The sequence below is a fragment of the Ixodes scapularis genome, unplaced genomic scaffold (assembly GCF_016920785.2).
Source record: "Ixodes scapularis isolate PalLabHiFi unplaced genomic scaffold, ASM1692078v2 PGA_scaffold1__304_contigs__length_218370807, whole genome shotgun sequence".
Lineage (NCBI taxonomy): Eukaryota > Metazoa > Arthropoda > Arachnida > Ixodida > Ixodidae > Ixodes > Ixodes scapularis.
In genome coordinates, this window is record NW_024609846.1 from 130,151,389 (window position 1) to 130,176,102 (window position 24,714).

At 45.2% G+C, this 24,714-nt stretch overlaps 1 protein-coding gene across 1 annotated transcript in view; it reads left to right on the forward strand.

The window, feature by feature from the left end:
- LOC8050718 (nascent polypeptide-associated complex subunit alpha, muscle-specific form) overlaps positions 1-21,600 on the forward strand; it is an 89,114-nt gene extending 67,514 nt beyond the window's left edge. Inside the window, exons 11-16 of the mRNA XM_042290950.1 lie at positions 397-616; positions 8,699-8,859; positions 9,035-9,296; positions 11,902-11,931; positions 16,863-16,950; positions 21,448-21,600. Of these exons, the coding sequence (XP_042146884.1) occupies positions 397-616; positions 8,699-8,859; positions 9,035-9,296; positions 11,902-11,931; positions 16,863-16,950; positions 21,448-21,466 (780 nt within the window). The 3' untranslated portion in view covers positions 21,467-21,600. The remainder of the gene's footprint in view (positions 1-396; positions 617-8,698; positions 8,860-9,034; positions 9,297-11,901; positions 11,932-16,862; positions 16,951-21,447) is intronic.
- The last annotated feature ends 3,114 nt before the right edge of the window (positions 21,601-24,714 follow it).

Here is a 24,714-nt window from a genome sequence, read left to right on the forward strand (position 1 = left end):
AGAAAGTAAAAATATTGATGCCAGTTGTCGGGGGTGCGTTTATTATGAGAGTGTTTATTATGCGAGTAAATACGGTAGTGCCACGTTAAATTGAGAGAAGGCGTAATAAGCAGACGTCCGCTTTTGTTGGCAATTTTTAACGCTCCATTTTTTAGTGCTCCTAGACATGCCTCTTGCACCTTGAGCCACTTCTTTTGATGATGATAATGGTTTATGTTAATGTTTCAACAACATACATTCTGCTCCACCTTTCAAAGGCACTTTGGTGCATTCGATGTCGTCTACACTGACTGGAAAGTGCAAACACACTTTAGCCAAGCACCCATCTAGCATTGCACAAGCTTTTAGTGCCGAGGTTCACTTTCTGGTTCAGCAGCGTGTCTATTTTCCCCGCAGTCTCTGCCCAGCAAGAACCGGCTGACCTTCGTCGTGCCGAACCAAGTCCCGGCGGGCTCGCGGCGTTCCTCTTCTGGACGTCCCACTGTCCCGCCTGTGGAAACGCCCCCGGCGGACTCTCCCCCGGCGGCGACCGGTCGTGGGGCATCTCGGCGATCCTCGGGTGCCGGGATCTCCCGGAAGGCGCAGCAGGAAGAGCAGCAACGCGGGAAAAGAGACCGTGAGGGACAAGTTTCTCCTGTGGCCGTCGAGACGGGGAGGGGGGAGCCAATGTTGTGTGTAGTATACAACCTCGCAGCCTGATTTTGCGTGGCTTTTAAAGCTTTAGTTCTGTGATAAAAATTGTGGGGTAGCTCCAATGTCTATTTCAAGGTCTTCAGCAAGATGTTTTTGGGAAGGCCTCAGCGAATTCTGCTACCGTAAACTGCTGGAAAAGTGCCCACCCCACTTTCACTGAAAGCTGGGTTAACCTAGACATGGGCACTCGTCCTGTCAAATCGGGAGCTTAAAGTATCTTTTTGCAACATTCCCAAGTTTGGGAAATGTTAATAGTGGGCATTTGAATGAAGTGGGTGCTTCTGCGATATTTTACGGTAATGAGTCGCAAGGAGCACAGCCGTTGAAGTAACAAAAAATTGCCAAAGGCTGCTCTTGCTTTTCAAATCCTCTTTTGGATGCTTTTACGAAGAAGACAATGTCACTGAGACATGTTGCGTGCCGTCCCTTTTATAGTCATTTTTGGTTTCAAATATGGGTGACAATATTAAGGGGGGACATGGCCTGGGAGGGTCAACTTTTGAACCATTGTCTCAAAGTGATTCAAACTTTCAGGGTGAATTGAACCCCATTAGGATGGATGACATCTAAAGTTTCAGCCTTATAGGCCAATTCTACCACATACTATGCTTAGCAAGCTCCAGAAAAAAGTTACTTTATTAGGAAATGTATTTAAGAAAAATAATATTTGAAATCCACAAAATGTTTAGTTTAATGTGAAGTAGAATACCCATAGTGCAAGTTAAGGTAGAAATTAACTGTAGAAAATGTTATTCTAGAGAAAAACAATAACACCCAAAAAGAGCGATCGATTTTAACAAATTTGTGAGTTTTAAAATATTCAGTTTTTGTCATGAAGAATTTAGCATTTTCAGATTATGAGTACCTTAACTTGTTCCTCAGGAAATTTGAGTCAAGGACAACACTGAATGAAATCTTTACACTTTCAAAATGTCCAATGATACATTTCCTCATACCACATTTCCTGCCGAAAAGTGAAACTGAGAAAAATGCATTTGAAGTTTCAACTTTAGGTTTCTTTATATTTTATGAGTCCGAGGTGGGCAAAATTCACCTGGAGCATTGTTAGCACCTTCGTCTTTGAGCATCTGTTGTTCCCCTGGCAATAGCTACCAGTTTGTGTTGTTTGTATGCATGCTAACTCTTGTAGCAGGCATTCCCTGACAGATAAGCTGACAGGAACTATGAGGCAAATCACACTGAGAAAGAGCAGCAAAGCAGGAATAGGATCTGAAGTGGAAGATACTGTAAAGGGGCGTTAATGAAGACGACAAAATATCACGTCACCGGGAGGGTTCAACTGTAAACCCTGTTTCAGGTGTAAACCAATAAAATTGCTCATACCAAATTTTCAGAATTTTTTCTTTTTGGATGTATTGAGTCCTCCTGGCCATTGATACTTGTAAACTTCGAAAGCTTCTACGGGCTAAATCTAGAGTAAATGGCACTTCCAATGAGGGTGAGATGTTCTGGCTAGGTTAAACGAGTATGAAGCAGTGCTAAATAAAAAACACAAAAAACTTGATTCCTGCTGACTTGGAGGGCTGCCGACATGTCGAAAATAATTTATTCTGAGATAAATCCTGCATGTTTATAAATGGAAGTTTCTGAAACCATTTTTTGGAAGTTAATAAGCATAAACATATCATTTTTGAAAAAAACGTTTTTTTCGAAAAATTTTGAATTCCGAGGCCATGTCCCCCCTTAAAATCGCCGAAGTGCCGGTTTCAGGGATGGAACTGCTGTGCCAATAGCGCCATTGTGCGCTTAATGACTTCATGATCCGCACTGATAAAGAGGTATACCTAAATAAGAACGAAATTGGGCCAAGGTGCGAAACGAGCCTCGTCGAAATTGGCCATCTCTCAGTTTCTGTTGCTAACATTGACGTCGGAACTTCTGTCCCGAAGGGAACGTCGATAGATCCGAATTCGAGGCTCTGTATCCGAAGGTGGCTTCCATGGTTATACTTGGTTTCAGCTTAAAACAGCTGTTACGCCGTCCCTCATTGCGATGCTTCTGCTACCAGACCTCTTCGAAGCTATTCGCTGTCACTCTGCTTTGTCTACGTCCACATGCAGATGATGCTACAAGCGCAACCTCTGGACTGTCAGCGTCCCTGCCAAGAACGCGTGCTTGTGCAGTGCAAGCACTGTTCAGGGCCACATGTTGGCGTTTCTAGCATTGGCTGCATCTGGAAATAAGCTGAAGTGAAGTACAGTTGAACCTCAATCTAACGAAATTCGTGATTTAACAATATTTTTTTTACCTCCCTATCTTGCTTCCATTGAAGACTATGCATTTTATCTCAATTTAGCGAAGTACTTTTGCACCGCAGTTTCAGTTTAGTGAAGTCTTTGGAAATTGCACATACAGATATCGACGGCCTCCGCGAGAAAAAAATATATTTAACAAAGCAAACCTTATCGTCGAAAACTAAGCATAGAAATGTGCGGTCATTATCTTTTTCACAAAGCACGTCGTCGGTGTAGTCCAACAAAATCTTGCACTTTCCAAGACAGCATCGACCACATCTTCCGCGACTGCTTGGTGATCGCACTGCACATCACGGGTACCGATTGCGCTCTTTTGCGGCGTAAGTTGCAAGCCTGACCTCCAACTCCAGAAGGCATCCCCACCTATCCAGACATTGGCCGAGGGGAGCCTCTTTGTTTTGCTGTCTCAGTTAAGATCCCGAGCAATTGCGGGCTCCACTGCAGCACAACCTGCTCCTATCTGTCGAACTTGCATCCAGCAGCGCAGTTGTTGGTTGCTTCTGGATGAAGAATGGTCATAAACCAACACCAAAAACCTAAACTGCCTGGATGATGCATGTCAATGCAAAAAAAAAACATAGTTGGCGCTCCGGCATGATCTCAGCGCTCGATCAAACGACTTGCGACTGCGGTTCCAGCGACCTCTGGAGTGGCTCTTACAAGAAGTGCCGCCACCCCCGAGAGTTGGGCGCACCAGGCACTGTTCACCGCCGTACATTCAAACTAATTTGCGAATCTCTATCGATAATGCTCGTTCGCTCATATAAAACAAAAAAAACTTGTAAAATGAGCGCACAGAACAGTGCAATGCTACATGTACAGCGGCTGAACTCGGAACAGGCCGTTATGTTCTTGATATTGCAATTGTTTTGTTTTTGTTGGCAATGGAATGCTTTGGTTCAATTGTAAGTCGTCTAAATACGGCATGAAATTTCGCAAAGTTTGCTTTCGACAATTTTTGAAGTTGAAAGACAGCATTATGGCGACCGTAAACGCTAGTGGTTGCTTTCCCGACCGCTCGCTCTCCTGCGGTGCTAGGGACTGCTCCCACGAACCATGCAAAATGAGGGTCGATGAACAGCATTCTTTTATTTTTGCCACATCCTGTCGTGGAATCTTATTTGTAAATGCTCACTGGCAAGATGCGAGGCAATTGGAGGGATTTGGGAGCCTGAAAGACCAATTACAATGCTAAAAAACAAAAACCTTGGTCCAACGTTAAATCGAGGTTCAACTGTATAGCTGCTGTTGCTGTGTGCTTTTCTGGAGTCCTGGAGTCGCTTCATCTGAATAGTGGAGCAAACAGCACCGCTGTATTGCGATAAACTCAAATGTATTTATTTAAGTTGGCATGCTTCTCTCTTGGCTATACTTGTGCGACAATAGGCGTTTCTACTGTTTACGAAAATCGCAGTCCACACGTGCAAACTCAGTCCAGCCAGCGCTCGCTCGCAATTGTAGACGGCAAGGACGTTCCACGGAAGAAGCGAGAAGCAAGGAGGCGAGAAACTAATCGCAACGCAGAGAGGCGCAATGCAGCGTGGTGCAACACACACACTCATGCACGCACGCGCTCAACTCCAAAAGCCCCAATGAGCCACCCAAGCCGAATCCCGATTCCCAACCTTAACTCCGAAATCCCCAACGAGCCGTCGAGGCCTTTTGCCCTTTCGATATAGCTTCCTCGCTCGAGTCACTGAAAACCAACCTACTTTCTCACACCGTGCGCAAAATTAAGGCTGGACAGCTGGATAGTTTCTAGTTTCGTTTCTTGCAGCTTGCTTGCTTGCTCTCACGTCTGATGTTTAGACCATGTCAAGCATGTAGTTCAAAAATGTCTGTCCGTTGCGTACCTGTCCCTGCCTCTCAAGCCCAAGATGGTAAAGAAACGACGAGCCCTCTCTCGAAACTGAACAGCATCGTCAAAGATGTCGGAAGTGGCATGAAAAAAAGCTACCATGGCGGCCAAGTACAATGTCGCTGACACAACGGTTTCTACTGTCTGGAAGAACCGGGAGCAGGTATGGAAGCAGCTACAGCAAGAGTTGTGTCGCTCTCAAGAAAGAGGATTTGTGCGCCAGAGTATGAAGATGTCGATGAAGCCTTTTTTAGGTGGTTTCGCAAAGTGCGAGCCAAGAACGTCCCAGTGAGTGGCCCAATGTTACAGGCAGGTCCTTTGAATATTTCTTCGAACCTGAAGGCTTCAACCCCTTCAACGGATGGATCCAGCAGTTGTTGCCACGGGATTAGCTGCAAAGTTATCTTGGGCATAAGTGGGGATGTCGACGATTCCAGCATTTGGGCATGGTTTCACAATCATCTCGAGACAATGCTTTCTGCGTACACTGACAAAAACCTCTATGATGCCGATTAAGCTGGTCTGTGCTACAACATGCTTCCCGATTGCACTTTTGCAATGAGAGGTGAACCCTGTTCCGGCCGCAAAGTCTGAAAGGAATGTGTCACGGTTTTGTTTTGTGCAAACATGGATGGCTCCAACAAGCGGTGCTTGTTTATCATTGGGAAATCGAAACGACCCTGTTGCTTCAAGAAGTGAGAATGTCTGTGTGTGGTGTACACGGCAAATGGAAAGGCTTGGATGACCCAAGAGTTCTTTGCTAGTTGGCTGAAGTTTGGATGAGGCCATGGTCACGGAAAAACGGCGCGACGTTCTTATCCTGGGCAACAGCAGCGCTCACAATATGCAGCTGCAATTAAAGGAACAATGAAGGCAATTTCAGCCATCTTTTTGGCGATTGAACTGGGTTCCAGGCACGTCTCGGGCTACGTTGCCTAAATTTCAGCCGAAACCGGCACTTGTGTGCCGCGCAAATCAGTGAGACAATCTCAGTAATAATCATACCGGGATCAACTGGGGCGACGCCCCGAGAGTTGCGGGAGAAGCCAGGAGGAGCGGAGCTCACGTGACCGATGTGGGGCCAAGAAACGCGACGTCACAAGAGACTCGTCAGCGATTGGTCGAAACAAGACGTGCCCTCGATCACGTTTTGGTTCACGATTTTTAAAAATACTGTTCTAATTTCCACTTGAATAACCGTGAAAAGTACAAATCGGACCGGAAATGATTACTAAACCGTAAATAAAGCAGCACAGTTGTTTTTTTCTTTGCTACGCTGGACGCGAAATGGCCAACGAGCAACTATGGGCATTTCGGCATGCGGGCAGTTCGTTACCGGCTGGGCGGTCTCCGTCGGGTGGATGGCGGAGGCCACCACACACATACTCCCGTTTCGTTTGTGTTGGGTCACTGAATGGAAGCTCCAACTTGCTCGCGAGAGCGGCATTGCCGTCCATGTTGACAGATTCAACAAAACAACCGTGTCACCGCGCTGCTATAACCCACCGCGGTAACCAGTGTTTCAATCTCCTAAATACTACCGATACCGACTATTCACACTTGACGTCACTCCCTACGTCACCTCAGTTTTCGGAGGCCCAGAAACGAGAATGGAGATTGTTCAGTTTCGGTTTCTTTACTTCTTTCGTAGGCACAAAAATACGCGTCGCAAATGTCTTAAAAAAATTGGGCAGCATGCTATGTTCCCAAGAAGCATAAAAACACCATTTAAAAAAATTAAATAAAATCGTCTTCATTGTCCCTTTACTGGCTAGAGGTCAAACTTTTGAATGGTGGTTTAAAAGTGCAAAGGACTAAGAAGAGAAGAAGGGGACAGGACAGAGCGCTTTTAAACCACCGTCTAGATGTTCAACCAACTAGCCCCCCAACTAATTCTGAGTCAAACTTTTGAACTAAAGTGATCAAAATGAAATTTTCAGGGGAGATTTAGCTTCAGATGTAGGTGTACTGTGCAAACTTTCAGCTCCCTAGGACAAATTTACAAACCTGCATAAGATGATGTGTCACATTTCATTAAGAAATCTATGATATGCAAATGAAGCTAATAAGCATCACTTTGACTGTTTGAATATAAAGTGGGAGATATGGGACCTCGTGCTATCTAGTTTTAATAACTTCAATGCAAATATTTCAGGAAGAGTTATTACCTCAAAATATGAGATGCATATCTGTCCTATGTCAATTTTTGAAAACTTTGTTTTTTTATCACTGAGGACTTCAACTTTAAACAAAATAAAGTAGATAGCCCGATTCCTCAGTAAATTTCAGTTCAGAAACATCTTGATTGTGGTATCCAAATACTTTTACCTTCGAACAAAAGATTCCTTCGTATGAATTTTGCAGCAAAAAATGGAACTGAGAAAAATGCATTCGAACATTGAACTCCTTTACTTTGTTACTGCCTCATAATATGTTGAAAATATTTTATATCAATGGTACAATTTGGCGTATGGTTATCAAATTTGGTGTAAGGGTGTTTAATAGGTTTATAAAACTGAAAACCTTAAAATTTAAAAATAAGCGCAGTCCGTTTGAAGTTCTTGCCGGCAAACGCCTCTGCTAAAAGCCAGCCTCTCGATCAGGGCGTCACCGCTACAGTTGAGGCACCCTACAAAAAGCGCATATACGAAAGAGTCGTTCTGAAATTGCGACGAGAGGAACCCATCAAGGTGGACTTGAGGGGCGCCATCAACGTGATCACTGCGTCGCGGTTTCAAGCAAAAGCCACAACCATCCGGAAGTGTTTTCGCAACTCGGGGTTTGTGTGCGATGCAGAGAATTCGGAGGACGCCGATCGGCGCATTGATGTGATTGACGAGGCGATCGGCGTGGAGGACGTGTGAAACCTTGTGGAAAACCACTTTGTTTCTACAAACTACAAGTTTCAAAACTATGTAGATCAAGATGACAATGATGTATCTCTTGCGCAGCTGCGCTTGTTATGTACAAAATTGTTTTTTTAGCTTTTATTTAAACATTTTGTGCTTACCCACAGAGACATGGCCCACCCCACTTTTTTTAGGAATCTCTGGTGGTAGGGGGGGTGGGCGACGACTTGGGATATTACGGTAGTCTAGTGAAATGAGTTTTCCTCAGACTGAGCTTTATTTTTCATCTGGCATGAAAGAAATTGTTTTACGAAGGTCTCATGGCGTGTACTTTGACTTCAAAAATTGATGTTTTGGGTATAGCGCGTTACCACTTAGTGCGGATTTTCGAGACTCCCGTGACATCAGTTCTATGCAGTCTACACTGTATTGTTATTTTTTACAACAACCGAGCTGTACTTTGCCGTTTCTTTTTCCCGACTCCATGGATGCTAAGTAATTCTCTATAATTCAAAGCAGCTGTCCTTCCCTTTCTTCCTCACATTTGTGATTTATTTACAGCGAATAAAATTGGTTTATAAACATTCTAAAATTGGCTTTAAGATGTATACAGTGGGCCCTCAAGCAACCTCCACTTAACATTAAAGAAACATCTTTAAGTCGCACTAGCAGCCCATAAAAATGACCTAATTGAGATGGGAAAGAATAGTTAATATATTACAAATATTTTTCTAAAGTAGATGATGGACAAGAATAGTAGATATATTACAAACGTTTCTCTAATATAGATAAAATGGCCTAATAGTGTGTGGTGTTGCTATCTTCAATTTTATATTTGTCTGTTTGGTGGCCATGAAACGCGACATTTTTTAAGTGTACTTAAAGTTAAACAAATCGTGAATGAGGGCCATGGTATCCAACTTGAAACTCGTGTTACTCTTGCGAGAGGCATAAATGGTGGAAGCTCGAGAAATGATGCATGTCTCGAGTGAATATCTAAGCGTTTGCACGGTCCGTCCCAGTGGAGGACCCGGAGCTGCTTCAGCCTGCGACACCATCTCCGGTGCGCTCCAGCAGTCAAGGGGCAAGACTGGAAGGTGCTGGGGAGGTGGAGTGGGTGGATGAGGCTCCAGAAGATGGGCCTCCGACCAGGTCTCTCGAGGGTTCCGCTGCGGGCAAGGCGGTAAGTCTTTCCCAGCAGGTTTTAACACGGGATGCATTTTATGCGACATTTCTTACACCCTTTGGATGCGCGTTCCGGCCGCCATTGTTTTAGCCAAGGGCCCACCCACACTTTTGCCGAGTTTTTGGCACTGATCTTCACATTTAAGTTGGGCGGCATGCTTTTGCTGTTGCAGCCCAAAAGCTGCCGGTCCACATTCTTCCTGCCAAAGCCGGCCGGCTTGGGGTCTTTGGAAGGACCAAAGGCGACGCCGGTGGAAGCGCCCGATAGGGACCTTATGTCGGTGTTGACCGTTCAAGGGACGCCCGGGCATTCCTCGGGGCACTTCCGGAAGTCCCGGGAGAGACTGCAGAAGCGCAAATCGGCCAAGTCTAGCATTGGCATCAGAGAAGCTGCATTTTTGGCCGAAGAGGCGGAGACTACAGGGAGCCAGTACTGTGAGTGGCAGACTTTGTGGACTGTTTTTACGTGGCTCCCAACGTTCTAGTTGCAATGTGATGCGTTGGGGGCAGTTCTGCCGTCCGTTTGAACGCTTTAAACAAAATGTGGCGTGTTCCGGAAGACTTGGACGAATTGGGTTCGTAACGGCGTTGTGGAGGGGGGGGGGGGGGAAGGGAAGGGGGGGCGGTGTGCAGCTGGCGCAGGTGAATCGAATGAGCCTACTGTTATTTTCTTTGTCTAAACTCGATAGATAAGAAATGTAATTAACTGTAGCTTGGGGCGAGTAACATCACTTGGTTTTAACATTAGTGATTTATTTAGAATGAACTAGCTCAAAAGCATTCTAACATTTAAGCTTTAGGGTGTAGTATGCGGTAGATTCTGGAGAACTATACCATATGTATAGTCGAATCAAAACTTGTCTTGATCAGTATGACCCTAATTAGAATACAATATTTGCCTATTTATTCTACTTGAAAGGAGACCTTCTGAATCTAGGCCCAGATACAGCTTTGGGCTGGTTTTAGTGGGATGGACAAATAAAGAAAGTTGAAGACCCCCATCATCCTTCCAGCATGAATTGACATTTTAGGCTGGGTGAAATTAAAGCAAAACCACTATCCTGAAATACAACATGACTCTATCTTGAATGCTCGTGGTGTGACATCGAGACCGATTTATGAACACCACATGTATTCAGATAGCTGTGGCAGCATGCAGACTGTGTCTTCTCCTTTTACCTGCGTTGGTGGAGTACAGTCGCAGTAGCTGCAATTCTGCTTGTTCAGAGGTGCAAAGCCGGTCTGTGATTTGCCCTTATGTTACAGTTTCTGGCACGGCCTCCGCATCCGAGGCGGAATGCTAGGAACCAGTTTTGTTTATGAACATATCCGAAAAGAACCACATTTGTTGGTTCTACCTTATCTTTAATCAGTGCACATCTACTCCCAGCACTGGCGGGGCCAAATGATTTGTTCTCCATTGCGTTCCGGCTTGAGGTTGTAGGTGTGGATAGACTAGCTAGCTTTGCTCGTGAGCTGATGTTGATGTCTTAGAAGCCCAAACTCATTTTGGAAAAATACCATGTCCCTGCACTTCCTTTCTTCGTTTTTTATGAGAGCGGGGATGTTTACACTCTCTTCCCCTTCCTTTCCATTGTGCACATCATGTGCGGTAGCTAGAAACAAAGAGAACTGTCACGTTAGTGCTACGGATACAACGCTGCTTGGATGGCAGTCCTTGTTGACAGTTCCAGAAAACTCTGCCTTTGTTTTTTGCCACCAGTTTCTGTGAATTTTTTTATCAAAGAGCGGCTGCAGGTGCGCTCACATTCTCCTTCTAAGATTCGAAATTGCAACAATGCTGGCCATCTACTACTTGCAGCTTCTGACTCTAAAACAATTCCCATCCAGTGGACCCTTGCCAGCCGTTCACTTCATGCCTTGGCTGCTTTTTTCCCAAAACATCTAAATTGTTTATTTATAGTCGGTGATGGGTTGAGAATTCAGTAGATGCTCCGCCCCCAGCGTGAGCTCCGTGCCTTCAACCCGGCCTTGGCTCTACATGCACCGAAGTGCTATCGAAGGCAGAAAGCTAGCGCTGGAGGCATGTACTGAATTTTTAAGCTTTCACCAACCACATGTAGAGGCACTGGGTCGTGTCATTAACTACAGTCACCGACTGACTTTTATTCTTCAGGGACCGAAAAAACGTCCAAATAATTAGAGCAGTCTGAAAAATCAGCAAATTAAACTTTCCTTTATTATGTCTAAGCAGACTTGCGGAAGCTGTCAATAGTGCCTTGCTTTATGTTACGCCCGCACTTTGCTTCAGGTTACGTCTCTGCTTGCGTTCGGCCACTTTCTAGTAGCTTGAAAATCGTTGCCTTCTTTTCTAGCATTGTGGTCGAGTACTTTCCACGCTTAGCGACACTTTGCAGTGGGGGAAAAAGAGACGGGGGGCCATGACGTCAAACCAAGCCAATCCATGTGCAGCCAACATGGAATCTAAAATGGCAGCTTCTTAGCGGCATTTCCCGCTGATAACTCGCGACGATTTTGCTGCTGTTGTCTTTCAAGCTTTCGGACTTCAGGCTGTTTGAATCATCAGACATAAATACAGTGAACTGCACTTATAACAATACCTCATAACGATATACCGCTTATAACGATCAGTTTATAGAGTTTATAGACTAGTTTGATCATTTTCTAGTTTAGATACAACGATAATCAGTTATAACGATTGCATTCAAGTTTTCTCATAATCGTTATAAGTGGTGTGCACTGTATGCACTATTTCTATCGGGTGGTCACGGTTCCTCTTTTAGATACGAAATATTGAACAGATCAGTATTGCCGGCGCCCGGAAAATCGGTTGGCGACTGTAGACGATCACTGACATGATGGAGTTTTATCATGATTCATAGTTTTCGAACCAGGTAACTCAACTTGAAGGTGCTTGTCCTTGCTTATGGGAGTTGGCTCTGCATCATTATCCGAGACGCTTAGCACCTCTTTGGCTATGTCGGAAGCCCGCAAAGTCAAACTTTGCATTCAGATGAGCCCTCCATTTACATAGCTGCTTTTTCTTTTGTGCATGCAGGTACCAGTGTACCTCCCAGTGCCACAGCTGGTGAGTGGTGGTGGGTTTGGGATAATCTCCGGGCAAGCGTTGTTTCTGCTTGTCGGGTGCATGTTTCTCTGTAGACAGGGTATGGTACTCTCTCGAACGACTTTCTGCGTGCTACGTTTTGACAGAGGCAAACGTTTGTGGAAGGTGGCTCTCGTTGGCGAGTGGAAAGGGTGGCAGGTCATTCCAAAGACTTGCCCGTGGCTCAAGCTTACTGCTTTCTGTAGTGTTGTGGCAGTTCTTAAATGTTTGAAGCTTCAGTGACTGGAAACTAAATACTTGTTCTTGTAGAGTTTTAGAGCTTTGACTATTAGTTTTTGATGCAGTAATATTTATATTTTTGGATAGTAGTTTCAAGTATAATACACTATTAGATATCCGCTTCGAGATGAAGTGTGATATTAATATTTTTCCAAGTGTTAATTAGCCCCGTTAAGTGCACCTCTTACCGAGAACCGGTGCACTGTGTAGAAGCAACACCTGCAGAAGCATGCTTTGCGGGTGTTGCTTCTCTGCAGTGCACGAGTGCTCAGTAAGAAGTGCACTGTGCGGGGCTATCTTGCTGCAATCAATATTTAGAAAAGTACAAATGTCGGAGTCACATGCGAAGCGAAAAAGCCCATTTTCAAAGCGGGATGGTGGATGTGCATGCCTGGTGTATTTAAAGACATGGAAATTTTGTAAGTGTTGATTTCTACATTGCAGTAAAATTTTCAGAATTAAGCTGCGGCTGCTATGCAAGAGTACATGTTAGGCAGAGATGCCCCGACAACCTGCGTTCAAAATTCAAAATTGTTTTTTTCTAAAAAGATTATGCATATAGCAGCCACCTCGGTGGCTCCGAGGCGAGAGCGCTGGCCTACGGATCCCCATGTGGCGGGCTCGAATCCCGGCTGAGGTGCCCGCAATCTGACGGACGCTCATTGCGGAGGAGGCGCCGTGTAACCGAGCTTTTGGTTGCACGTCAAAAGATCCCCAGGTGGTCCAAATTAATCCTCAGTCCTCCGCTGGGGCGTGCCAGATGCCCGTCGTTCGTTTGGCACGTAAAATCCCCCAAATTTGAATGATGCATATAGCAAGTTTTATCAATTTTCTTACTGAGTTATAGCTGGGCATTTCTGTAGGTTCAACTTTATGTCCAATCCGAAACTCACTTGCCATCCCGATGTAGGCATCATACTTTCTGAGGCCAGTCTAGTAATATAGTAAGATTAAAATTAACTTGGCTCGTAAAAAAGCAAAGGGAAGCTTGGGAGTTCACGAGGTTAGCTGGGTTTTCGTTTAAAGGGACACTGACATGGTATATATGCTCGCCAAGGTTTTTATTTGTACATGGCATATGAGTGCCCAACTACCCAGAACTCAATTTGCGACTCGAAATTCGTTTTCTTTTCGCCCGAAAATTGCCGATCGAGAGCTGGCGAGCGGTTTGAGTAGTGCTCGCTCTTTTCTCTGTGGTCACGTGCAGTTTCCTATGGTCTAGACACAACCACCAAAGATAGTCGGTCATGGGTCATCGAAGGCACACACTCAATATTAAAAATTGGGGTTGTGCAAACAGTGGAATTTGAGTTTGAATCGAATTCGAAGTAAATGCTGATTTTGGCTTAATATGTTCTAATTAAATACTTGCCGTTCAAAAATCTTGGCTGTTTTTAGAGGGAAGTTTAGAGAAATACTTCCAGAGTGTATTTTTCATATTATCGTTAGAGTCCATCTTGCCAATCAACCTAGCTTCCGAAATTTTGACAATGTCGATGTCATTCACTCACCTTGTTGCTGTAATAATGTAATATTCTTTCGAAATATTATAGTCTAAATGTTTTGAAACGGTGCTTGTGAGTTTTTTGCAAATAAGTTTCTGAGCAATTATGCAGGTTATAAGAAATTTCTGAAGGTATTTATTTTTATCCTAAACTTGTTTTTCGAACTTTATATCTGGACACGGCGGTGATGACAAAAAAGTGCTGGCAACCAGGGCACCAAGATTGGCAAAGATGGCGCCGGCGTCTCTGGAGCTCGTTGCTCGTTTCCTTTTGCCCGTTATAAAAAAAAATTGATCAAACTTATGATGAATATATTTGAAAGTTCCCACCATAATATTTATACCGTTTTGGCAAATGTGCTAGTATATTCTTGATTTTAGAAATTGTTCCTTACTGATTTTTAGACAGTAAACAAACTTGTGACCGTGAATTTGCCAACACTTCAAAAATCATGAATATTACAACAGCTCTCAAAGCGAATATCGAATAGGATAACATTCGAAATTACTGTTCGCAAATTTGAGTATTCGCACAACACTAAAAAATAGAAAAGAAAAATAATACCTATTTTTGTGCCTTCTAAAAGCCACAAATGCGTTGATGGAAGCAAAAAAGTTCCGCAGTCATGTGACTTCCGTCAACTTTCTCCTCCTCTATTTCTCCTTCTTCCCCAATCCACTTTCGGTTTCGAGCAGTTACGTTTTTTGTTTACTTTATTAAAAATATCTGTGCCGCTGTAGCAAAATATTGACTGGGTAGTCTTCTCACAGCATAATGAATTGCCTAGCAAAAAATAAAACAAATTTTAGGGGGTGGTAGAACAGTAGCAAAATGCTTAGAAAAACAATTTGATACTCTATTACAAAATATTTGGATAAAACCACCATACGCCTCAAACTCAATCCACCATTTTTATATGCTTCCAACAAAAAAATCCCGGTTTAAAGCAACCACACTGCAGAAGTGTCTGCATCATGCAATTTTCAGAGGACCGGGGTAACAAAATGCAGTTTTTTTCGGGCGGACTTTTATAGCTGTAGAGAACTGCCGTATTTATTTGAAAATAGGTTGACATCTTTATGAACAATGTCTGTGCGTGTATTTCACTGCAACGCTCTGGAACAGTCGATCATCGCGATTCACGGAGGAGGCCCAACGAATTACGAATGCAGAAATGAGTTGTGGTGTGGATCATTTTTTTGTATTCCAAACGTCATCTCTGTTTTTTCATTTGTCGGGTCGTTTCAAAAGTCTTTATGATTGGTGTCCGTGGGTCCTGTGGAAAAGTAGACACGCGGGTCTGCTCATAAAAAGCTTGACTTATTTTCAAATCAATACAGTGCCAAATATATATAAATATACCATGGTATCCTGAGAGGTGGCCCACCTAAAATCAAGAGCAGGTCAAGTGAAAACGAGGAGTGGACTAACTTCTAGTACTGATAGCGTGAAATCGAGAAAAGTTTAAAAAAAATGCTATTTCTAGGTCATGTGTCCCTGGCAAATTACGCCGATGTCATCGTCGATCCGAACACCAAGATTACTAAAAGTGGGCCGTCTTTTGGCGGTTAAAAAAAATGATAGCAAATCAAACAAAAAATGGAGGGTGGGTCATCTCTCTGAATATTACGGTATGTTAACATGTTTTTTGTTACATTTCCTCAAAAATTAACGCTGCCTTAGAATCAAAATGGAAGAATGTCGACCTATATGAGAGCAGAATTTCATAGTCCATTGAGCTAACCCACGTGCTTCCTGCGTTGGCATACCGTGCGAAGCGGCAAAGCTCGACACGGACGCGAACACAAAGCGGTTAAGCTTGACGTTTGGGCACCAGTGCAAGGCTTGACAGGAGCAATGCAGCGCAAGTGCCACGGGGTGGATTCGCATAATGGACACAATTAATTGGGCGATCTTATCATAACGAGGATGCTCTGGTTCTGTTTTATCACGGCACCTTCCATTCAGCCGTTTTGCAAAGTGTCACCGACTTTTAAGCTCGCCGATCGTGGCCGCAACGCCGTAGGCTTTTATTAAAAGTGTGTGCCATCTTATAGCTGCCGTACCGATTACTAGTCCGCCATCATTGGGGCTCGTACTCCGAGCACGTATTGCACACAAGTGGTACGTCCACGTTTGGTAAAGACTCCGACGGAATCGCGGGCTTCTTGTCCAAGATACAACAACCGCCAACGTTGCCTAAAACCTTTTTTTTTTTTTTTTTTTTGAAAGAGGATTAATTTTTGTTCAGCAAAGCAGCCCAGGCCTTTCGCGTTTTTGTTGGTAGGTACCAGACTTGTACACGTTACTGAAAAAAAGTAACTGATTACAATTACAATTACTACAGTCAAATAAGTAACCGATTACCGTTACTGATTACTGCCTCCCAGAAGTAATTGAACAATTACTGCAAAGTAATTGATTACTTTTCAAGTTACTTTCACGTTACTTCTTATTGCGATGACAGAAATACACAAATACACAGTAAAATATTGCGTACACAATTTTGTTTGGTTATTTTTCCCTTTTTTGTTTTCAGACCCGGACCTTGTCGTGTAGCTGACGCGTCGACCTAAGGAACAAAGCCCACTAAAAAGTCAATAGCGAGTTCCCGCTTCCCGTCGACTTTATCAGCAATCTGCAACGAGATCCGGAACTCCCCAGCCAAGGCTGGTGGTGCGCTTGTAGAAGAGCGTGGCGCAAAAGAAAAAAGGATTTGCCGACTAATCCTAGTTTTATTTTTTTTAGATGTTAAAAAAATGTCAATCATTTTTGCTCCATGGCTAAGTGACTATGTTGATTTTTGTGAGAAAAAAAATTGTGGAATGAAAAATGTAATTGGTGATTGTGTAATTTATTTTGTAATTGATTACAGAAAAAAAGTAATTGAATTACTCCGAGCGTTACAGCTTGACAAATGTAATTGAAGCGTTACAAAATTACACTTAACTGTAATTGATTACAAGTAATCAATTACTTGTAACGCGTTACGTACAAGTCTGGTAGGTACCCAAACGCGCGCATTATTGCCGCCGTCGTTTATGGAGCCATGCGAGAGGCACCTCCGTATCATTCATTTTTGTGATTCTCGCTTTTGATCGTTAGGTGATTCCGATCGCCCTCCTGCTTTCCCAGTAACAGGAATAAACTCAATCTTCTGCTTTGCAGCCACTGATGAAGACGACGGCGCTGCCAGAAGTGGCCACACCCGACGAAGGCGCAAAGTGACCTCTTACAAGGAGCCACGTGTGAACCGGTCAGTCCTTTCTATTCCCACTGAAAAGGCGTGGATGGCAGAGGTCGGCATTTTAGGTCGCCCTCCCTCACCCTCACAGCCACACTCACCCTCACAGCTACACTCACCCTCAGCCCCTCACTCACCCTCACAGTCACACTCACCTTCAGCCCTTCACTCACCCTCACCGCCCTCTCGCCCCTCACCGCCCTCTCGCCCCTCACCGCCCTCTCGCCCCTCACCGCCCTCTCGCCCCTCACTCACTCACGGCCCTCACTCACTCACGGCCCTCACTCACTCACGGCCCTCACTCACTCACGGCCCTCACTCACTCACGGCCCTCACTCACTCACGGCCCTCACTCACTCACGGCCCTCACTCACTCACGGCCCTCACTCACTCACGGCCCTCACTCACTCACGGCCCTCACTCACTCACGGCCCTCACTCACTCACGGCCCTCACGCCACTCACCGCCCTCACGCCACTCACCGCCCTCACGCCACTCACCGCCCTCACGCCACTCACCGCCCTCACGCCACTCACCGCCCTCACGCCACTCACCGCCCTCACGCCACTCACCGCCCTCACGCCACTCACCGCCCTCACGCCACTCACCGCCCTCACGGCCCTCACCTCCCTCACGGCCCTCACCTTCCTCACGGCCCTCACCTCCCTCACGGCCCTCACGGCCCTCACCTCCCTCACGGCCCTCACGGCTCTCACGGCTCTCACGGCCCTCACGGCCCTCACGGCCCTCACGGCCCTCACCGCCCTCACCGCCCTCACGCCACTCACCGCCCTCACGCCACTCACCGCCCTCACGCCACTCACCGCCCTCACGCCACTCACCGCCCTCACGCCACTCACCGCCCTCACGCCACTCACCGCCCTCACGCCACTCACGCCACTCACCGCCACTCACCGCCCTCACGCCACTCACCGCCCTCACGCCCCTCACCGCCCTCACGCACTGATGGCCCTCACGCCACTCAGGCCATCTTCAGATGGGGCAATTTCGCCCAGAAACTTTACGCCGCAACACGGGCCGCCCGCGATCACACGCAGCAACCAATTGCTGCAATTTGCCATTGTCATCATATAATTTTATTTTTCTTGCACTATTTAGACACAATTACGCGTTATAAACGTGTTTTTATGCATTTAAATCTCGTTAAGAATACTAATGCACGTTTCTGAAACAGTTTATTTCCAAAAAACGATCGATTTCAAACCAGAACCAAGTCTTTCAGTGTCATCATCACCGGCACAAGGTATCACGTGAAAATTTTGCGTCCCTGATTGGATGCAGCCGCTTCAAACATATTCGAATAGCTCAGAGTTGCTTGCTTATTTCGAGCCGGACCCGATCTCAGCAATTCGTGTCGATCTAGGGAAAGCTAGAGAACAACCCGCCATTAACACCAAAATTGCTGAGAAAGATGCTCGATCTGAAGGGGGCCTCACGCACTCACCGCCCTCACGCACTCATGGCCCTCACACACCTGATGCACTCACCGCCCTCACGGCACTCACACCTCTCATGCCACTCACTGCCCTCACGCCACTCACCGCCCTCACGCCCCTCACGCACTCATGGCCCTCATACCCCTCACCGCCCTCACGGCCCTCGCTCACCCTCACACTCATGAATTTTCCTGGTTCAGAAACTCCCTCACCTCACTTGTGAACATGAGGGTGAGTGAGGGTGAGTGAGGGCCCTCATGAGTGAGGTTTGCCGAGGTATGGTGGATGGACACGTATGAGGCGAGGAACTATGCGAAATGAATGCAGACTAACAAATGACTGGTTTTATTTTTCAGGCAACCAAGAAACCGGCCTGCGTAAGTCAGGCTTCCTCGACGTTATTAGACTGCAAGGTTGAATTCTTAGAGCGGGGAGCGATGCATTGCCTGCCAATAACTGAAAGCACAGAGTTGTTTGTTGTGCAGATGAAAGCCCATTTTGAGTAGAGGGTCGTGTATCTTTTTTCTTGGCTTCTCGAAAAACAAAAACCAGTTGATTGCCGATCAGCACTCGTTCTGTTCGGTTGCTCGCTTCGTCCGTGTCCAGTCAGGCCGTTTCGATATTAATATGCATCAACTCTCCCATTTTTATCCCTTCTGAAGCCTCTTTATTTCATTCGGCATGTCGGCACAAGCTGTAAGAACGTTCTGCAGTGTATACCCCTGTAAAATGGTTACCCTGTATTTGGTTTTGTTTAAAGGACACGTGCAAAGGAAAAAAACAATTTTTTTTAATCAGCCTAAATGGAAAAACAATGTCATAAAACAAATTTACAAGAAGGAAAAGAAATCTTTTAGAGCTATATTTAGGGCGCAAGACGAATTTGTAGTTGGCGCCCGAGGGAGCCGCTGCTGGTCACGTGGTAGACCTGTGCGCTGGCGCCGCAAAGTCACGCCGCCGCCGTCAATTTCTGACCTGTGCACAGGTCCATCACGTGGTGCTTGCGCTCTTTCAGGAGTCTCCCTTGGGCTCTAAAAGTTATCTAGTTGTTAATTTTCGTTTTTTGTTGCACTTCAAACGAAGATGAATAAGTAACTTTTAGAGACCTTAGAAGAAGCTTCCGAAAGAGCACAAGCACCATGTGATAAATAGCAGCCAGTCACATGATAAATAGCGGCCACTTTTCCGCAGGCACCAAACACAAATTGGTTTTGCGCTTTAAATATAACTCTAAAAATTTTCTTGTTCGTTCAAATTCGTTTTTTGACTTCCTTTAAAGCTTTTTCTTTTGCATGTGTCCTTTGAGAGAGGGCACTACCCAGGAGGGTGAGCTTTTGAGCCCTTAGCTGACTGCTGGCCATAAGGATTCAGCTCTATACATTAACTGCAAAGGAAATTATGGCAATCTGGGCACATCCTCCAGAAGAGAGGATGGGAGAGGGGGTCTCTCATAAGGGGAAGGGAGAGGGGTCTCTCAAAAGGGGAAGAAAGCCTGGCACTACCGGAGCCTGACGAAAGTAAACAGACGAGTATCTCGTCCGACCGTCGTCGTTGAGCGTTGGCTTCTTTGCCAGCGCAATACAGCGTGTGTCCTTTAGTTTCCGCTTGGGTCAGATTAAACTGCGGAGTCCTCGTGCGTTTGAATTATTGAATTTCTTCCTCCATAGAAATGTATTGGTGCATGCCATACTATCGGTCATGATCGAATTAAACAGAAAATAGAATTAACAGAGGTTAAATTAATGCAAGTCTACTGTATTTGCTTCCTACTTACTGGCAAAATAGTCTCGTGTTTTTGGGGTTTTTTTTAAAGGGGGGGGGGGGTTCTTTTCAGGGTTCTTCTTTTTGATGGGCTTTTAATGGTTTTCATTGTTTCCCCTCTGAAATTTCGGCCCTGTAAGAAGGCATTGGATGCGTTAATTGGTCCGGTTGGTTACTCTTACAGCAGTAGACGCTGTGTTACTGCACGATTACTCAGTGTCCCAAATCTCCCCCAAGTGAGCCAGAGTTACTCGCTCCAATGGATCATATGGCGTAACAGTAACAGTATTGCCGGGTCAGTTTTGAGGGTTAGAGTGAGCGCTCGTTCGTCGTAAGTGTTCTCCGCTTTTTATCAGTTTTTTTATGCACTCTGCTTTTCTAATGAATTGATACCAACCGGCCCAATTTTCTACACTTCTGACGCGGGTAGATTTTCGCAATTTCAAATGGCAAAGTACAGTGTAGAGTGATCGAGCCAAGTTAGCAATACTGCCCTGGTTGTTTCGTTTGTGCACGTGTGTTAAGACAACTTTACAGCCATCTGAGTGGCTGGAAGCACCGTGTGCCAGGAGACTGGGCAGCTCCCAAAATGTTTGCCTCCATGTCCCTCAATATTATTAATTGAGGAACTTCACCTTCTCGAAGTTGGCATTTTTGTTTGTTTCATCCGCTGCGGCCTAAAAGGGCATTTGCACTATCCCACAGTGCAACGCATTAGAGATCGGCACGGGTGTGTAAATTCTTATCGTCCCAAAATTTGGATCAACCTTGATTGTATCATGGAGATTCTACCATACATTCTTTACAGTAGAAGTTTACTAGACCCTCTCAATACTTGTTTTGTCCTGGTGTGTTAATTTTGCTCATTGCACTTTAATGGCACTTTTTTCATAGTTTGTGCTTACATTAGACCTTTCCAGAAAATCCCATGAGATTTTGCAGCATGGGGAATTGTGGGGCTGTTCAGATGAACGTTCGTGCCGACTCTAATGCTTTCTATATCCCGGATCTGGCACGAATTGTTTTCTTTTGTCATAAAAAGCTCTGTACGTACAAAAAAACTAAGCAAACACCAAAGGAGACCATTTTCCTTGTCTTCTCTACGTTCTGAAATTTAAAAAAAATGTTAAATTAACGTCAGTTACAATGCCGTACATCGGAATGTCGTTATGCAACAAGTTGACTGTAGGGGCGCCACATTTCCGGAGAAGTCTAACGTTGGCAACAGAAGGCTGTTGCTTCATTAGCTAGTATGTGCACAACATCATGCTCTTTTTACATCTCTTTACAGGAAAATGAGGCGCTCCTGAACCATCCCTCTCATTCGCGTAAGTGTTCCCATAAAGTTGTGTGTATGCCCGATTAAAGGTGGTTACTCTCAACATATTGGAGGGAGGCACAGTATGCAAGTACGGTACAGTTGTATGTGTGCATTTAGCAACTCTGCTAGCGCAAGCAAGTGATCGCCGGTTTTTTCACTTTTTCTCTCGGAATCAAAAGGTAAATAATTTTACCTTTTGATTTGATAAAAAATTTTATTATCGCAGGCTACCGTGTGGTGTAGCATTACAACCGCAAGCTCGCGCTGCGCCTTTGAAGCACAATGTTCAGTGCGCGCTAGGAGCGTTGCCGTGCTCATCACTCTAAAAAAAATGTTGTTGTCACAAATGGCTGGCTAACACAGACCCGCTTAAAATGCTTCGAGCATTTCTTTATTTGCTTTGTAATCACCTGAAAGCAAGTACGGGTATTCTGTCTTTTTGAAGTGCTTGGAATAAATGTTCAAGTTCCTTGTAACGGCCTTAAAACGCGAACCCATTCCCGATTTGTATTGCTCGATATACCGTTGCGCGACGAGTTTTCTCCTACTTATGGCAAATAAGACTTTCCGTAGACCGTACTATAAAGTTCATTATTAGCGGGAGCTTTTTCCGTCACGTTGAGTACAAATTGAGCTGGCGGCCATGCACAAGACCAGAAATTCGCAGCGTATGCGATGCAGGAAAAGTCCCTAATGATATTAGACATCCCGGTCCTTCGTGCAAGGCTGTTGCAAGGCGGGGCACAAGAATTCCTTTTTTAACGCGCTTGCTAAAACGGCTTCACGCATCTAGGCCGACAGTCCCTGCCACCGTTTCCGCGCCGCCGCCGTCCCCGCTCCTCTGGTTCTCCGTTCGTCCGCGGGAGGGCGAGCGGCGCGCTGGAGTTGCGAATAGGTTTATGCCAATGGCAAAACCAGGAATTTCTTTTTGGGGGGGGGGGGAGGGGGGGTTCAAAATTAATTTTTTTATTAGTATATATCGGCAGAAACAGAAAGGAGGAGGAGGAGAGCTGAGAGCAGGAGGGGGCATAAGAACGCCGAGTTCTGGTTGGAATGATTAATGGGTAGATGTAAAGCTAGCTCCCCTTTGTCACCACTGCACTCGCTGCCTGCGGAACGCCGGCGTCCGGGGTTTGACTTTTGCATTCGAATGCGTTGGAGTGCAGCGGAGACGAGGGCAGCCAGCTTTACGTCTACGCACTAATAATTCCAATCGGAGCTCTGCATTGCGACGTCCCCATCTGCTCGACTCCTCTCCCTCGGTCTCCGCTCACGTAGGGTTGGCTGAATTTCGAACACCATAGGCCCCCCACCCTCCCCCGGCTATGCCGCTGGGCGGTGCCGTATTAGTTAATGTACCATCGGAAGCAGTGCAAGAGGCAACGCCGGAGTGCGTGCTGCTCCTATCTATGGCATCAATCTGGCAACGCCCTGTCAAGGCACCATGCTTGTGCAGGAGACTCCCGCCAACGCTCCTCCGTCATCGCTGTGCAACCGTGGTTTAGCTAATCATCTTCGCACTACGTGGAGCACGGTCATGACTCAGTGGAATGTAATGTTTGTGGCAAAGCGAAGGCAGAGTGCCTATCTCAAGAGCGGACCCTTTTGCAATATTGCTTCGTTTGTTCGCTAGGTTTTGAGGGTGGGGTTTCTTTGTGTTGCTGGTTTGTTGACTCCGCTATGGAATCTAAACAAAAGCATATTCACCAGGAGTTTATCTGGTTGGGGGAGATTTACACTAATATAAAAGAAATTTCCAACCAATCCCAACATGTAAAGGATTTTTTTTTTTTTTTTTTTTTTTTTTTTTCAAGCCACTTTTTTTTAGGTATGACTGACTATGACTGTCAAGCAGCAGTAGTTTCTTATAAAGGAGGGGGAGGGGGGGAAAAGAAAACTTCTTTCTTTTTTTTTTCTTTTTTTTTTTTTATATCATTACACGGTGCAGTCTGCTGATGTAGCAAGTAACAATGTTGCATACCTCAAAAACAGACTTATAGGGAGTATTCACTGGCGGCCATAGCTGTGTGCGTGGCTGCTGAGCGCGTGCTGACGGCGAGCTTCCGCAGTCATTTGGGAGCGTGCTTTTAGCACCATCAAGGTTGCCAGTCTTAACAGGCTATTAATGTGAGCTCGTTCTGGCATGGCGCTCTAAACATCACCCTCAAATATGGCGTCGAGTGGATACCTCCTATACTGTTTACAAATATAACGTCCGATTTGCTTTTTTATTATGAAATATGAAGTGGCAAGGCACTTGTTGCTCCCTGTTGCAATGCGAGTGTGTCGCAATTTTGTAAAGTCCCTGCCGAGAGCAAGTCTCAAAAGAGAGGACAGTTATGTTTTCAGTCAATATAATGGTCGTAGACTAAGCCTTTAGGGGACCACATGCAAGTCCATGCAGACTTGTGTAAAATTTGTTCCTGGGCAATCAAGAAGAAAGTCGGTTTTAAAGGGCTGGGTGTCCTTGTATTTAGAGATGGGTTGGAGGTCTTTTCTACCGCATTACGATTAAAAACAAAATCTCTTGCATAGCTTCTGATTGAAGTCCTTGAGACGAGGCGAAGCTCTAACATTTGATAGTTTTAGATTGCGCAACCTTCGCTAGATGCATGATGCAGTCAAATGAACACAAACTCTGCAAGCATCAAATACCAAAACCTTAACCCGGCACCTTGCCATTTTTTTTTTTTGTTCGGAAAGTAAAGAGCAGTAGGTAATTTATATGTTGCTTATGTTGAAAGAATGGTTGTTCTTGTGTATTGGCTTTTGTATACATTGAGAGTTTTCCATGGAAATATTGGGAAACACAAAAAAAAAAAAAAAAATATATAAGCCAACAAACTTCCCACAATAAGCAGTTCACACTGTCTTACCAGGATCTTTTGCATTACCTGGTTTAGTTAAGAATGTGTACTTGCTGCTATTACTTTTGAACTAAAGGGGCAGCGCAACTATTTTCGGATTTTGGCCAATTAAAGGGACACTGACAGGGTATTTATGCTGGCCGAGGTTTTTAGTTGTACATGACATATGAGAGCCCAACTACCCAGAACACAATTTGCGACTCAAAATTCGGTTTCTTTCCGCCCGAAAACCGCCGTTCAAGGACTGGCCGGTTCGAGTCTCGCTCACTCTCTTTTCCGTGGTCACGGGCCGTTTTCTAAGGTATCGAAGCGACCACCAAATTTAATCAAAGTCCTTGGTCACTGAAGGCACACACTCAGTATTAAAAAT